Source organism: Ursus americanus, chromosome 15 (genome assembly GCF_024610735.1).
Source record: "Ursus americanus isolate L20-20 chromosome 15, mUrsAme1.1.p, whole genome shotgun sequence".
In the NCBI taxonomy this organism is placed as follows: Eukaryota; Metazoa; Chordata; class Mammalia; order Carnivora; family Ursidae; genus Ursus; species Ursus americanus.
Genome location: NC_142141.1, coordinates 2,527,705 through 2,543,181, shown reverse-complemented (window position 1 = coordinate 2,543,181; position 15,477 = coordinate 2,527,705). Strand labels below are relative to the sequence as shown.

At 61.3% G+C, this 15,477-nt stretch overlaps 1 protein-coding gene and 1 long non-coding RNA gene across 5 annotated transcripts in view; one reads left to right on the top strand and one right to left on the bottom strand.

Annotated features, from left to right (window-relative positions):
- Positions 1-15,477, top strand: part of UNC5A (unc-5 netrin receptor A) — a 61,879-nt gene that overhangs the window by 45,164 nt on the left and 1,238 nt on the right. The window contains exons 2-16 of one of the 4 annotated variants that reach the window (XM_045800444.2): positions 883-1,104; positions 6,301-6,444; positions 6,691-6,794; positions 6,941-7,121; positions 7,751-7,918; positions 8,478-8,642; positions 9,662-9,850; positions 9,956-10,258; positions 12,267-12,434; positions 13,042-13,129; positions 13,376-13,544; positions 13,685-13,918; positions 14,037-14,186; positions 14,267-14,431; positions 15,118-15,296. In XM_045800444.2, coding sequence (XP_045656400.1) covers positions 883-1,104; positions 6,301-6,444; positions 6,691-6,794; positions 6,941-7,121; positions 7,751-7,918; positions 8,478-8,642; positions 9,662-9,850; positions 9,956-10,258; positions 12,267-12,434; positions 13,042-13,129; positions 13,376-13,544; positions 13,685-13,918; positions 14,037-14,186; positions 14,267-14,431; positions 15,118-15,296 — 2,629 coding nt within the window. The remainder of the gene's footprint in view (positions 1-882; positions 1,105-6,300; positions 6,445-6,690; positions 6,795-6,940; positions 7,122-7,750; positions 7,919-8,477; positions 8,643-9,661; positions 9,851-9,955; positions 10,259-12,266; positions 12,435-13,041; positions 13,130-13,375; positions 13,545-13,684; positions 13,919-14,036; positions 14,187-14,266; positions 14,432-15,117; positions 15,297-15,477) is intronic. The other 3 variants (XM_045800598.2, XM_045800521.2, XM_045800600.2) reach the window with 3 other exon arrangements.
- LOC123794464 (uncharacterized) lies at positions 11,572-13,202 on the bottom strand. Its single transcript, XR_006780209.2, has 3 exons — positions 13,101-13,202; positions 12,774-12,972; positions 11,572-11,706 (listed from the first exon to the last, which is right to left on the bottom strand). It is a non-coding gene; the product is annotated as an uncharacterized LOC123794464 (long non-coding RNA).

The following is a 15,477-nucleotide window of genomic DNA, read 5'->3' as shown; positions in this document are numbered from 1 at the left end:
TACCCCCCCATCCTCCCATTCCCTCCCAACTCACCCTTCTCCACCCTCCCAGAGGTCCTGCTGGTCCAACAGACTGTCAGACTGCTGTGGGGGGTTACCTACCTGTGTCATTAGCAACAAATGACTTGTGGGATGGTTGTGGTTTTCAGTTAAAATTAGAAGGAAGCCCATATTCAGGTCTCCTTGAAGGGGCGGGAACTGGCCTAGGTCCCTCAGGCTCCCAGACACACTCTCCTGACTCCCACTCTGTCCGGGCCCACTGGCAGCCCAGGCTCTCCCCCTGGGCCTCTCTTATAGAGCTGTCGCCAGCAACTCCCCACGCCCCACCTCGCAGCTGACCCCTCGCCTCCTTCATTCATGTGCTATTTTCTGAGCACCTCCTACTTCCAGGGGCCAGGAATGAGGATGAACCCAGAAGTGGCCCCAGAGACAGCCAGGCACAGGAGCAAGGGACCCTGCCCACCTGCCCTGCTGGGGTCCTCTCCCTCCCTCCAGCGTTCTCTGGACCTCCTAGGGTGGTGGGCTGCCTCCACAGGACCCTCAACTTCTTCTACCTGAGTCACAAAGAGCCCTAACCTGCCGTGTGTGGAGGGCCCCCTAAGTGCTGGCGCACCTACCCTCGTCTCATTTCACCTCTCCAAAGTCTTCAGAAGTGGGTGGGCTCCCCCCATTTTACAGAGGGGACACTGAGGCTCAGGGGCGCATTCAGTAGCCTAGATTGCTGGGCTGGAAGTGGCAGCCTGGCCTCACTCTCCTCCCGTCAGTCCCACCAGCTGCCTTCCCAGGGCCCGGCCCCAGCCCCTGAATGGGCACGTAGCCCCCAAGGGCCCTGAAGGCCTGGCAGAGGCCCCGGCTCACCTTCCTGCTTTGCCCCCGCTGCAGGTGCCCAGCAGAGCGCCACGGTGGCCAACCCGGTACCCGGCGCCAACCCGGACCTGCTTCCCCACTTCCTGGTGGAGCCCGAGGATGTGTACATCGTCAAGAACAAGCCGGTGCTGCTGGCGTGCAAGGCCACGCCTGCCACGCAGATCTTCTTCAAGTGCAACGGGGAGTGGGTGCGCCAGGTGGACCACGCAATTGAGCGCAGCACGGACGACGGCAGCGGTGAGCCAGGAGGGGCGGCCAGGCAGGGCCAGTTGAAGGGGAAACGAGTCTCAGCCTCAGGGAAATGGAGCCCCAGGGAGGGGCTTATAGTTGCCGCTGGCTGCGCCCCCGTGAGCAGAAGGCCGCGGTGTCACCAGCCCTGAGCCTGCCACCCCAGCTCCCCAGACGAGGCAGGGCTCCCATATCCGGGGCCCCACCCTCACCAGACCTCACCGTCGGTGGGGGCATGAGTAAAAGGGAAGCCCCCTGCACACGCCCCAGGATTCCGTGGTTGGCGGGGGGGAGTCCCACCGCCACACCGGAGCCCGGGCTGGGCCAGGGGCAGCCTGGTGAGAGTTGCCAGCCAAGAAAGGCAGTTTGGAGGGTGAAGGTCCCCGATGGTGGAAGAGTTCACAGACCTCACACTCTGATTGTTTGATCCGTGTGCCCCCGTTCACTCATGTGCACGTTCCCCGAGCATCCACTTCCATGCTGGTCACACAGCCACCGCCCTCAGAGAGCCCCACCCCTGCCGAGAGGTGGGCAGCACGGTGACCTCTCAGTGAGTCCTGGGAGCTATGGCAGCAAGAGGAAAGCAGGACTGAAGCTCCTCAGGGGAGGTGATGTGGAAACGAAGGGGTTACGAGAGCTAGTCAGAGAGAGGAGAGGGGAGCGGCATTCCAGGAAAGGGGCTCAGCTCGAGCAAAGGCTTGGAGTCAGAGACGTGGCTGTGCTGTCAGGGTCAGCAGGGAGGGTAAGAGGCGTGCACAGGGACCAGTGAGTGGTGCCATCTGGAAGACTCACCCATCGGGCTCTGGAGTGAGGTCACAGTCCCATGCGATTTCAAACTGCTGGGAGGTATGGCCAGAGCTGTAGGTGACACTTGGGGCCCGTGGGGGTGAGGGGACTGATAGAAGAGGCAGACCCAGAGACACTGAGGAGAGGGAACCAGTGAGACTGAACTGAGACGTGGAGGGAGGGGTTCCAGGGACAGCAGGCTGACTCAAGAAGTTTCCTTTCCATGGGACGCCCCATTTTCTGCCCCTACCCTGGCCTTAGGCAGCAGGTGGACAATGGGGATGTGAGCAGAGAGCCCTTGTTTGGGTCCCAGCACTCCCCAAGGGCAGGCCTGGGGGAGCTAACTACAGCCTCTCTTCCTCCTCACTAGCTGGACCCCAGTTAGGTTGACTTCCTCTCCCTTCCTTGGCACGTTGTGAGGCCCCACACACGAGGAGCCCTCACGCTGAGTCCGAGACACACAGCACACACCCGTGGGCCACCAGTGTGAGGCCGGAGCTGCGGTGCAGACGAGGACAGGCAGGCCGTGCCCAGGACAGCTCATGCTGATGTCAAGGCAGGCGAGAGACCCGGAGGGGTGGCGCAAGCCGCCAGGCAGGAGGGTCTGGTAGCCCAGGAAAGAGGAGGGGTAATTTCCAAGCGCGAGTCTCATTGCAATGAGCATTTCCCAGGCCGAAGGGTCAGAAGATGCAAACACTGGAGTGGTGGGCCAGCCTGCCGAGACCCAGGTGGGGGCCGAAGGGGCCCTGGGGGGCAGGCAGTGAGACACAGAACTGTGGCAAGTTGGTGCTGCACAGGAGGAGACTGGAGGAAGGGGCCCTGCTGGGGAGAACATGGCAGCTCTCACAATAACCGGGATGCAAGCAAAGGTAGCTGTGAGTTTAGGCAGCGGGTGACTTAGTCCTCAGAACCAGCCTGACGTGTTACAGATGGCTGTGACTCATCCAGGCCCCAAAAGAGTTCCAGCCAAACATTCAGGTCCCTAGGAGTCACACCTGACTCTCCCCTACCAGAGTCGGCAGGGGCTGGTCTCCTTCCCGCCAAGTGTCAGGTCCCCAGCTAGCCGTTCCCGCCCAGGCCCCGGAGCTCCGCAGTGCCCTGCCGTATGCACAGCTGCTGCTTGCAGCTTCTCTCTTGCAGTCCCCAGAGGTTAACTCTGTGCCAGGCCTAGGTTAGCCCCCAAGATGACCCCCCACCTTCAGACCCCACCTTCAGACCCCAGCAGAGTACCAGAAGCCTCCCTACCCCTGCAACTTTAGGGCCTGTTGGGAGTGTCTGCCTTCCCCACCCCGGGCCTCTGTTTCCTCATCTGCAAAATGGGGGTAAGGAGGGTCCCCTTTCAGATTGGTGGGGGAAGCCATGAGATCTCATGCACCCTGTGTGAGCCCAGTTCCAGGCCTTCCCTCTCTTCCCACCACACACTCAGGGCCCAGCACCACTTTGGGGCGTGATGAGGCCCCCCACTGCTGTGACACAGCCCCCAGGGAGAGGACAGGGGAGCAGAAGGAAGCTGTAGCCAGACAACTGCCTTCCCGCATCATTGAGGGCCTGTCTGGAACTTCTTAGAAGGCTCTAGGCCAGTCTCCTACTGCTCCCAGCCTCCCCTTCCAGGCTTCCCCACACATCCCTCCTTGTCTCCTGCCCTCAGGAGGTCTGGAATCCAAGGCTTGGCTGAGACCCAGGTCAGTGCCTGCATAGCCGTCACAGGCTGGGCCACACATGCCAAGAGCCACCACGCACTCCCCAGCAGACTCTTCTGGCCTTGCTCCCTTCAAACCAGGCAGAGAGCAGAGCTCCTGGGGACATATCCCTCCTGTCATCACTGCGGCCCTTTCCTGCCCTGAGCACACAGACTCAGGCCTCCCACGGCCGGCACATCTGACTGTGTATTGATCTTGTTGATTTCTCCGCCCAAAGCCATTGAGGCCTTCGAGAAGAGACAGCTTCCCCTGCTCACGAACAGATGGCACTGCAGCCCACAGTGGTGCCGCGCAGACACTCAGGCCGAAGACCCTGACCCAGAAACATTCCGTTGTCAGGCAGGTATGGGGGGTCCTAGGTCAGCGCAGATCTGAAGCCCCACCCTTCCTGGGTAGCTGGGTGGACACCCCAGGAGACAGCACCCCTGTCTTCCCCTCACTTGTCCCCATTCTGCATCCAGAAGGCCAGGAGAAGGGACCAAAGCCTGAAAACCCTCAAACCCAAACCTGCTAATGTTATAAAAGCCCAAAATCTGTGAGACCAAGCCCTAGAGTCCCACGTGGGAGTGTAATGTATTGTTAAATGAACGGATTATTAGAAGCAGATTGGTGAGAACGTGAGAACCTAAGCCCCAACTTGGCCTCAGAGCCCCACCCTCCACCCCTCTAACCCTCCACTTCCCAAAAATACGCAGCACGCCCACACCGGGGCCTCCCCATGTGCCCACAGCATTTACATACCCACTCACACCCCACACATGCCAGGGCCAGCAGGGACCCTGCCTCCTTCCTCCCCTGGCATCTGCTCAGTGACCTGCAGGGAGGAAGGCACCGTCTTCACATCAAGGACCAGCAGGGCAGTGTCTGGGTCTCCCCCTGGGTCCACCACCCTCCTGGAGCATGTGGGCCTCAAGGGCACTGCCTGGATCTGGGACATCATGGACAAACTTGGCCCTCATTCATGGCAGCAGGAAGGAGATGAGGGGGTGGCAGTGGCAGGACAGAGGGGAGAAAGAAATAGGAGTGCTTAAATTTAGTGCTGTTCTCCCCAAGCTGAGTTGCCTGAGCTCCCACCACCACCACGGGGGATGCAACAGTCCATCCATCCATAGACATGTCCACTCAGGAGAGGTACCTAGTTCAGAAAGCTCTGACAGTCTCTCACCACTAACCCCAGAGGCTTAGAGCTGGAGGGCCCTGTCACCACCCCAACTGAATGCACGGCTCCTTCTCAGTTGCCCTAAGACTCCGTGTGCTTGACAGGTAGCTGGAGCCCAGGGCCCTCTTCCTGTATACAGACCCTGTGAGGGACCCTGGGTTCTCAGCCCTCACCCTACCCCCAGAGAACGCACACATTCTTCACCTTCAAGAAAAGAGGTGGCAGGCAGTGCCCAGAATGGAGGGAGCTCAGCCATGACGACCTCAGCCAGAGGTGGACACGGCCCCCCACCTCCAAGTCTCCCGTGAGAACTTGCCGGGGGCAGGGCCAAGTGGGAAAAGTCTGGGGACCCAGTGTGGAAGCTGGAGAGATTCAGGAGGAGGGGTCTGGGAGTGGTCAGGGAGAGACATGTTAGGGAAGGTACGAGGGAACACAGCCTCCAGGCCTGCCTTCTCAGCTAGGCCGCCCCCCTCCCGCAGTGCAGCCCTAATTGAATTTCTCTGTTAACAATGGAAACACATTGGCTGCCCGGCCTCTCTCCCTTCTCCTGATAAGCCAATGACCCGAGGGAAATTGGGGTCAGGAGAAGGAGAAATTGGAAACAGTCTTTTCTCACTCCTGGGGACACTGGTTTTGGCCAAGGGCCAGGGGACCGGAAGAGGGCTGGTATCTCCCCTTCTGGGTCCTCAGAGGCTCTGGGCCCCCTGGTGCCCCATTTTCTGGGTCCAGGTGTGGCAGAGGGTAGGGGGGCTCCGTCTGTCCTTGAGAGGGGTCCCTTCAGCCCAGTGCAGTCAGGGTAGAGATACCCGTCACCGGCCAGCTTCACCTCTGCAGACTGCCCCCCCTCACCCCCACCACCGTTTCCCCCGTGAAATGGGCGGGGTGAACCCCCGAACACACTCTGGATTCAGACAGCCCTGAGCGGCTACAGCAAGTCACCGTCTCTCTAAGCCTCTGTTTCCTTGTCCATAGAGTGGGGGCAATACCGTCCAAGGGAGGAGATTGAAGAAAATAAGCCAGCATGTGGGAGACCCTGGCTAAGCCCCAGGGGTCTATTATCATACTACATAATCGCAGTAATTATATGGTTAATAGCTGTTATTACATTATCACATGTCAGAACCTACCTGCTAACCCCCAGGGAGGTGAACCAGATCCTTCCTCACCTTGTTTTAACCACAAAGCCCCTGAGCTAGCGTGTCTGCCCCAGCCCTTCTGCCTTGGGTCCTTGAAGGCCAGCCCTTGTAGCCCAAAGCTCTTCTGGGCTGTTGTCTCTGCGACGTAGAGATGTTTCTGTGGCTCGAGGGAGACAGGCGTTGCTAACAGAGTATAACGAATGGAAGTGCTAAGGACTGGCTCCTGGCCTTCAGGAGAGAGAAATGGAGCACCCTGTGGAGCTCCCCCAGAGTTCCTTCCAGGCTAAGGGTTGACCTCAGGGTCCACTCTCCTTCTGAGCAGAGTAGCCGTGGTGGCGCAGGGACCCCCACAGATCTGGGTTGCAAGAACTGTATGAGGCATGGCACAACCAGGACCCTGGCTACCCACCCCTCCTGCCCCCAGGGCTGCCGGCCATGGAGGTCCGCATCAACGTCTCGAGGCAGCAGGTGGAGAAGGTGTTTGGGCTGGAGGAGTACTGGTGCCAGTGTGTGGCGTGGAGCTCCTCGGGCACCACCAAGAGTCAGAAGGCCTACATCCGCATTGCCTGTGAGTCCAGGGCCTGGCCCTTGGCTGGGGCGGAAGGAGGGTATCACCAGGGGTAAGGGTCTGGTCCTGCCTTGATGGGTGGAGAAAGTGCCTCTGCACACTGCCCAGCCACCCCCGTGTCCCCCTAGTCACTTGGCACTTTCTCCTGCCATGCACCATGGCCCCTGCGGGACCAGGAGACAGGGCCAGCCAGGCTGAGCCGGCATGAGGCATTCAGGCTGGAGGACACTCTTGCTCTTCTCTCAGATTTGCGCAAGAACTTCGAGCAGGAGCCACTGGCCAAGGAGGTGTCCCTGGAGCAGGGCATCGTGCTGCCCTGCCGCCCACCAGAGGGCATCCCCCCGGCTGAGGTGAGAGGGGCTCTGCTGCCCACTCCGCAGGTGGGTAGGGCTCCCAGGTCTCGGGTCCTGCCTGCCCTGACGCCCCCAGGGGCTACTCGCGCTCCAGGTAGGGCCAGCACGGGCGGGCAGTGCAGTGGCATGGCTCCCTCCCCCAGGTGGAGTGGCTTCGGAACGAGGACCTGGTGGACCCGTCCCTGGACCCCAATGTGTACATCACAAGGGAGCACAGCCTGGTGGTGCGACAGGCCCGCCTGGCCGACACGGCCAACTACACCTGCGTGGCCAAGAACATCGTAGCGCGTCGCCGCAGCGCCTCAGCTGCTGTCATCGTCTACGGTGGGCCCCAGTGCTGGTGGGGCAGAGGGCCCCAGGTGCAGGGAGACGGGCGACGATGGTGGGTGGCTCCCCATGGAGCCAGGGCCCAGGGGACCAGGCTGTGGCCTCCCTGGGAAGGACAGGGAGAGGGCTTGCTGTGGCTGTCCAGGAGCCAAGGGGCGTATCTGGGCAGAGGTGTGGGACAGGTTGGTGGTCCTCTGTGGCGAGACCATCCCTTGGGTTACCTGTGGGCCAGGGACATAGTGCAGGTGGAGATGAGGGCACAGGATGGGAGTCTAGGAAAGGTGACGGACCACAGGCACCCCAGGAGCAGGCAGAGGGGACGGGTGCAGGAGTTGCCCTCCTGAAAGACTGGGGTCTGGGCCGGAGGAGCATGGGAGCTGCAGCGAGGGCCGGCTGCCCTGAGCCCTTGCAGAGCCTGCTGGGAGAAGGGCTGTGGAGCGGGTCCTGCCAGGCCCCAGGGGCCAGCAAGCACAAGCATGGGCTCCCCTCCAGGGCTTCTCTGTCAGCACAGCCACAGCCTGCCCCGTTCCAGCTCACAGCCCCTCTGCCCTCCTGCCCTGGCCCCTGGGCCAGCGTGTCTAAGGAAGCCCCCGCTCCCTGACCCCAGTCCTTCTCTGTCCGGCCAGTGAACGGTGGGTGGTCGACGTGGACCGAGTGGTCCGTCTGCAGCGCCAGCTGTGGGCGCGGCTGGCAGAAACGGAGCCGGAGCTGCACCAACCCGGCGCCTCTCAACGGGGGTGCCTTCTGTGAGGGGCAGAATGTCCAGAAAACAGCCTGCGCCACCCTGTGCCCAGGTACCAGCGGCCGCTGCCTCCCGCATCGCTCACCACGCCATCTCCGTGCCCTGGCTCCATTGTGCCCACCAGCCTGCCCCCCATGGCTCCATCCCACCCGCCTGCACGCAGGGCCAGGCTCAGTCCAAGGCTGGGATGGGGTTTAGTGTGATTGGAAGCAGGGCTTGGTCTGTGTCCAGGCGAGGCCTTGACAGAGGGCCTGAGTCAGTCTGAGGTACAATCAGGACAGGTACAGACGGTGTGGGGCAGGGGCAGGGCACCGCCTGAGCCTACAGAACCACCTGTGCCTGGAATCACAGGGTCATCGTGGGACCGAGTGCCCTTGCTGCCCCAGGGCCAGGACGGCCCCCTAGTGCGGCTAGAGCAAAGCAGGCCCGGCATCATCGTGCCTCCCGTCATTAGCATGCATCATTCAGGCCAGCTGGACACCAGAGGGTGTGCTCCTTACCACAGCATTGCACCTAGGTCTGGATGCCCAGCAGGGCCACGCTGGCCAACTGCCTAGGCTGCCGCCCGGGCTGACCGCACCGTCTCCTCTCTGTTCCTGTCTCTCGTCTAGTGGACGGCAGCTGGAGCCCATGGAGCAAGTGGTCGGCCTGTGGGCTCGACTGCACCCACTGGCGGAGTCGTGAGTGTTCTGACCCAGCACCCCGCAATGGAGGCGAGGAGTGCCGGGGCACTGACCTGGATACCCGAAATTGTACCAGCGACCTCTGTGTGCACAGTGAGTCCTCCCTGTCCCAGGAGTCCTCTTGATTTTGCCAGGATTGGCCCTGACCAGCCCCAGGAAGGTGAAGGCTAAGGGAATCAGTCCTCTGCCACAGGCTGTACCCCCTCTCCAAAGTTTAGGACCCTTGGGAACTCCCCATCCCTAATATACCCACACATGTGCCTGTGTATACCCCAGTACCTCTCCTGCCTCTCCTGAAACATGCATACATGTGAACCCTTCCCATGCACCCCAGGCTCCTGGATCCCCTCCTCTCCTGCAGTTTCACCTCCAAGCGGTCCCCCAAGTGCACACACAAGTCCTATGGGGACACTGGCCTTGTGAGGCCTGTTAATTACAAGGCCATAACTAACAATTAAAGATCTCTGTTGGATTTTTTTCTCTACAACACACCCTCCCCCATTCTTTCAATTAAAAACCTAATTATCTATGTCAATTCCTTTCTGATGGACGTTTCTTCCATTATGCAAAGCCCTTCTAAAATCAATATAACTTCCTCCAGGCAATCACCCCCTCTGCAGCCCTGCCTCAGGCCTGGGGAGGCAGACAAGGAGAAGAGCCGTGGCACCCCTGCTTCTGGCCCAAGGACATGACTAGGAATCAGATTAGCAGACCCCCCCCCCCAGGAAGAAGAGCCCCTACTTTGGGGATCCCAGGAACTTCTGCCAGCCCCAGCTGCCCTGTGCCCCAGAAGAGTAGGTTCAGCCTAGCAGCCCACGAGGGCTGTCTGGGGAAGTGTCTCTTCCCCTCCTCCATCCTTCAGTAGCAGCGACCTCAGACCGAACGAGCAGTGAGCACTGTGATTTGCCCAGAGTGACACAGCAAGGTGGTGGCAGATGTAGGGCTAAGACGCGCACATGCTGACTCCGTGCTCCCTGCCGCCAGCATCCGCAGCCCCGCTAGTGCTGATGCCCAGTGAGTGAGCGCCTCATCCTCCTGGGCTGTAGACCGCTGACCTCTCCTTCCCGGCCTCCTGCACCCTTCCCCTCCCAAGGCCGCGCTCTTTCCCGCAGCTGCTTCCGGGCCTGAGGACGTGGCCCTCTACGTGGGCCTCATTGCTGTGGCTGTGTGCCTCCTCCTGCTGCTGCTCGTCCTCATCCTTGTTTATTGCCGCAAGAAGGAAGGGCTGGACTCAGATGTGGCTGACTCGTCCATCCTCACCTCTGGCTTCCAGCCCGTCAGCATCAAGCCTAACAAAGCAGGTGGGGTGCCCCCTCGCTCTCCACATTCCTGCCGGGCCCCCACGCCAAGAGCTGCCCAACAGGTCACCTCAGTGACATCCCCTGAGTCTGTCTTTACCCTTGCAGACAATCCCCATCTGCTCACCATCCAGCCAGACCTCAGCACCACCACCACCACCTGCCAGGGCAGTCTGTGTCCCCGGCAGGACGGGCCAAGCCCCAAGTTCCAGCTCGCCAATGGGCACCTGCTCAGCCCGCTGGGTGGTGGGCGCCACACGCTGCACCACAGCTCGCCCACCTCTGAGGCCGAGGACTTCGTCTCCCGCCTCTCTACCCAGAACTACTTCCGCTCCCTGCCCCGCGGCACCAGCAACATGACCTATGGGACCTTCAACTTCCTCGGGGGCCGGCTGATGATCCCTAACACAGGTGGGAAGGACCCCAGAGTGCCCCGGGGAGCTCTAAGAGGCAAAACTAGCCTTTGTGTCCCTCCTAGAGGAGGATGGGACAGCTCTGATGTCCTTTCTGGGCTGCTCAGCCTCACCCCAAGTGCTTAGCCAGGCCAGCAAGGAAAGGGAAGAGAGTTTTGGAGAGAATCCAGTCATGGCTGACAGTGGGGCCGGCACTGAGGCCATGGCCAGAGTGTCTCCTTTCTGTTACCTAAGGGCACAGGACTACCGTCCATTCGTTTACACGGTCAGCCGGCCTGTGTGTGCCGGACTCTGTGCTGGGCCCTGGGCCGAGAGGTAGGGGAGGTGCCAGCCCCCAGGAGCCGGCAAACTAGTGGACAGATGGCAGAGGACAAGTGCCTGGACGGGGCCGCTCTGCCCACCACCTCACGGACACCCTTCCGGCAGGTCCAGGGTCGGGAATCCACAGGCCCGTTCCACAGTCATCTTTGAGCAAGCACGGCAGCCTCTGGTGTTCCCACCCTGAAAGTCTCTATCCCCTCAGCTCAGATGACCCCACGTGCCCCTGATTTTCTTACCCCTCTCCAGCTACTCCTGGTGCCTGTGCCCTAAATGGAGGTGTTTCTCAGAGCTCCCTCCTGGCACCCTCCCGCAGAGCAATCTCGCCTCCTCCGTGGCTTTACTCGCCATGTCTGTGCAGATCACTCCCACTCCTCCCTCCCCAGCCACATTTCTCCTGGGCGACAGAATCATACACCCAGCTGCCTCCTGGGCAGCTCCATCTGGATGTCTCACAGCACCTCAGATTCCTGGTGCCTAAAACAGCACTGTCTCCCACCCTCCCCCAGAACCTCCTGCTTCCTGGCTTTCCCCACCTCGGGGACAGCGGAGTCAAGCTGCTCAAGCCAGAAACTGGAGGTCACCTTGACCTCCTGCTCTTTTTCACTTTGCCCCCTCACCTCCACCACAGCTTTTAGTCAGTCACACACCAGTTCCGTCATTCTTCCTCCTCAAATGCTCCTGCATCCTCCCGGTTCTCCTCTTCCCCATTGTCTTTTCTGGCTCAGGCCACCATACCTACCTCTCCCCTGGTTCCAGACAACAAGCACTCACCAACGAAGCCAGACTTAATCACGTCCCTCCCCTTCCTGAGCCCTTTTCGGGGCTCCCCATGCCCCCACATGAAGCCCACATGACCAGGCCACAATGAACTGTCTGTCCCCTCTGGCCAGCTGCCGTGGCCTCTACCGTCCTGTGCATTCTTTTTCTGCATGCGGCAGTCATGGTGGGCTCTTGGCACTCCAGACACACCATGCCGCCCTTCGCACACGCGGGTCCCTCTGCCCCACGCGCCGACTCATCTGCTGCTTCTTGCTCAGCGCTTGGCCTGGCAGCCCTCTCTCTGTGCCTCATGTCCTGCTCACGGGGCTGCTAGGATGATGAGGTGAGATGGTCCACGTGAAGCTCCTAGAAAGGGACAGGCGCACAGTGGGCCCTCAGAGACCCATCAGCCTTTCCTGCGCCCTGGGCCGGGGGGCTGCCGCCCCTCCCCACTCTCCTCCAGCACCCTTTGCTACCATCCACTTGTCTTTCTACCCGCCAGGCTGAGTGCCTCAGGAGAGCAGGGCCCCTGGTTTTCCTCACTGCCCTGAGTACTGGACATGAGCACCACTGAATGTATACCTCCACCACAGAGAGCACTCGCACGTGGATCTCTGCGACCGTCACCAGCACTGGCGGCCGGTACCGGGAGGCATCACAGAGCTGGTGAAGGGAGCAGTAGCTGTAAATATGCCATCAGTGGCTTCCCTCTCCTGGGCTTCAGTTTCTGGGCAGTAGTGTCATTCCAACCAGCCCACCTCAGAGTTCACTCTGGAGCACAAATGTAAGCTTTTGGACTTGGTGGGATAAAGTCATAGAACTCCTTCCCCTCCCCAGTCACGTGCCTCTGAGGTCCCTCCTGATGTAGGGGCCCCTGTCCTAAAAGAGCAGGACGGTGGAGCAGGACCACTCCTTGCCGTCCCCAGAAGAACTCTGCAGCCCCTGTCCCACTGCCTCTCCCCTGGAACCACTCCTCCCTGAGCTGTCACTTCTGATGCTGCCCTGCAAGACCCTGGGACAGAGCCGAATCCACCAGACAAGAGGATACACGTGCAATGGCTCCCAAACCAGGGAGGGCTACCGAAGCCAGCAAGGTTGTTAAAGGCCTGCCCTACCTGCAGGGGCCACTACCGAATGAGGAGCAAAGCCATGGGGGCTGGGAATGGCTGTCCCCAAAGATGGCCAGGGCCGATGGGGAGGAGGACAGCTTGAGCAGAGCAGGAGGGCACCAGGCAGACGTGTGCTCAAGAGAGGGCTTCAGAATGGCCAACTATACAGCACAGGCTGGGCTGAGGAAGCTGCCGGAAAGGCAGTTGGGGCCAGAGGTGAAGGGCCTTCAGTGCCAGGCCAGGGAGCTGGACCTTATGCTGGAGGCAGGGAAGGTTTTAAGCAGGGAGTTCGGGTGACAGGTCAGGTAACTACAGGGTGGTTACCTTTGGTTCCAGGGTGTTCTGTGCCCAGGCTAACAAGGCATGCTTTTCCCACCCAGGTTCCCTCAGCCTCTCTTGGGGTCCCTAGGACTCCGTTTGAAGCCCGTGTGGGTAGATGGACAGCCTGGCAGTCCCTGTGGCACCTCTGTCCCCTAGTCCAGGCTGGCACTGGTCAGTCCTCAAAGGGAGGCTCCTGTAGGGGCTGGCAGAGTGGGTGTTTGGTGTCTTTGCCGCCCTGGTGAAGCCCAGCCCCCCTCCCGCTTTGTCACAGGGATCAGCCTCCTCATCCCCCCAGACGCCATACCCCGAGGAAAGATCTACGAGGTCTACCTCACGCTGCACAAGCCGGAGGACGTGAGGTGTGGGCGCGGGCCCTGTTGCTGGGGCTGGGCGGGTCCTGCCCTCTGCCTTCAGTCACCATGACACGCCCTGTCCACCCACGGTCAGACTGCTCTGGCCTAGCCCGAGGCAGGGCAGGGGAGAACTGCCCATAAGCTCCACCCAGCTCTGGGACCCCAGCCCGGGGTGCCACTGCCCTGCCCCAGCCGGCTCCCGGGACAGCCCCCTGACGCCTTTCCCTTCCCACCCGTATTTCCCCACTTGAGGTTGCCCCTAGCTGGCTGTCAGACCCTGCTGAGTCCCATCGTTAGCTGCGGGCCCCCCGGAGTCCTGCTTACCCGGCCGGTCATCCTCGCCATGGACCACTGTGGGGAGCCCTGCCCGGAGAGCTGGAGCCTGCGCCTCAAAAAGCAGTCCTGTGAGGGCAGCTGGGAGGTGAGCAGGAGCGGCCCCGAGCCCACCCACCTGAGCCCTGAGGGGTCCCCACCTGGCCCTTGAGCCGCGCTCGCCCCAGTCTGGCCACCGCTCGGAGTTGGAGCTGGCCGCGAGCTGAGCCGTGCGGCCCTTGCTCACAGGATGTGCTGCACCTGGGCGAGGAGGCGCCGTCCCGCCTCTACTATTGCCAGCTGGAGGCCGGCGCCTGCTACGTCTTCACCGAGCAACTGGGCCGCTTCGCCCTGGTGGGGGAGGCGCTCAGCGTGGCCGCGACCAAGCGCCTCAAGCTGCTTCTCTTTGCCCCCGTGGCCTGCACCTCCCTCGAGTACAACATCCGCGTCTACTGCCTGCACGACACCCACGACGCACTCAAGGTACTGCCCGCCCCCCCCCACGGGGAGGCCGCCCCACCCCCGGCCCTTCTGGGAGGGGGCGGCGGCGGGAAAGGTGCTTAGGCCCCAGGCTCAGCGGAGCGCCTGCGGTGTGCTGCAGGAGGTGGTGCAGCTAGAGAAGCAGCTGGGGGGCCAGCTGATCCAGGAGCCTCGAGTCCTGCACTTCAAGGACAGTTACCACAACCTGCGCCTGTCCATCCATGACGTGCCCAGCTCCCTGTGGAAGAGCAAGCTCCTCGTCAGCTACCAGGTGAGGGCGCGCAGGGTGCCTGGAGCGGGCGCACCCAAGGCCGGGCACGCCTGACCGCGCCTCTCCGCCCGCCCCCTCAGGAGATCCCCTTTTACCATATCTGGAACGGCACGCAGCAGTGCCTGCACCGCACCTTCACCTTGGAGCGCGTCAGCCCCAGCACCAGCGACCTGGCCTGCAAGGTGTGGGTGTGGCAGGTGGAAGGCGATGGGCAGAGCTTCAATATCAACTTCAACATCACCAAGGTGGGCAGAAGGGGGTGTCAGCACTGCAGAAATGTGCCTGCTCCCCCCACTACTCTCCCCCACACACTGGGCCTATCCTGCCACCAAGCCCACCTCCTCCTAGAAACTGCTTAGCGGCTTCCTCCGGGTCTTCAGGGAGAGAGGTGCAGATGCAAACAGACAGATGCAGACAGATGCAATCGCTATCTGACTTTGGGTGGAGATTGAAGAGGATGTGGGAGCAGCAGGAGGGAGAGACAGAGCCTGGGGGCCCTGGGGTTTCCAGGAGGAGGAACCCTGTACAATGCCTTGAAGGATGAATAAGAGACAGACAGAAATGAGGGAAAGGGGGCTTCTGGCAGTGGGAACTAAGTGGGGAGGACAAAGATAGTGAGAGGAGCACAGTGAGTTCTAAATGGTCAGTAAGGGTCACTCGGGGGGAGCGATGGGGAGAGAGGAGGGGAATGAGGCTAGACAGCTCCTCTGCTCACTGGCTGTGTGACTTTGGGCAGGTCACCATACCTCTGAGCCTTGAGACCTTCTAAGCTCTAGTGAGCAGGGCTCTGGCACACCAAGGGTGCCCAGGAAACAGTGTCCGTGCTTCCCGCATGCTCTGAGGTGGTTTGGGTGCTCCCCCAGCAAGAGGTGGCAGTGGGCCTGGGCCATGAAAGTTCTAACAGGCACCTCCACCCCTCCCCCACCTCCAGGACACAAGATTTGCTGAGCTGCTGGCTCTGGAGAGTGAAGGGGGGGTCCCAGCCCTAGTGGGCCCCAGTGCCTTCAAGATCCCCTTCCTCATTCGGCAGAAGATCATTACCAGCCTCGACCCGCCCTGTAGCCGGGGTGCCGACTGGCGGACTCTGGCCCAGAAGCTCCACCTGGACAGGTGGGTGGGAGATGGGCAGGGACGGGCTACAAAGGCCCCCTGCAGTCCATCCCGGTGGGGGAGGATGGGTGGGGTGGATAGGAAGCTCGATGGGGCTTGCACCCCATCCACCAGCAGCCAGGGTCTCCAGTGCACTTGGCCGAGGGGAGGTCATGCCCTTGGGCGGGCTGAGAGGCAGAAG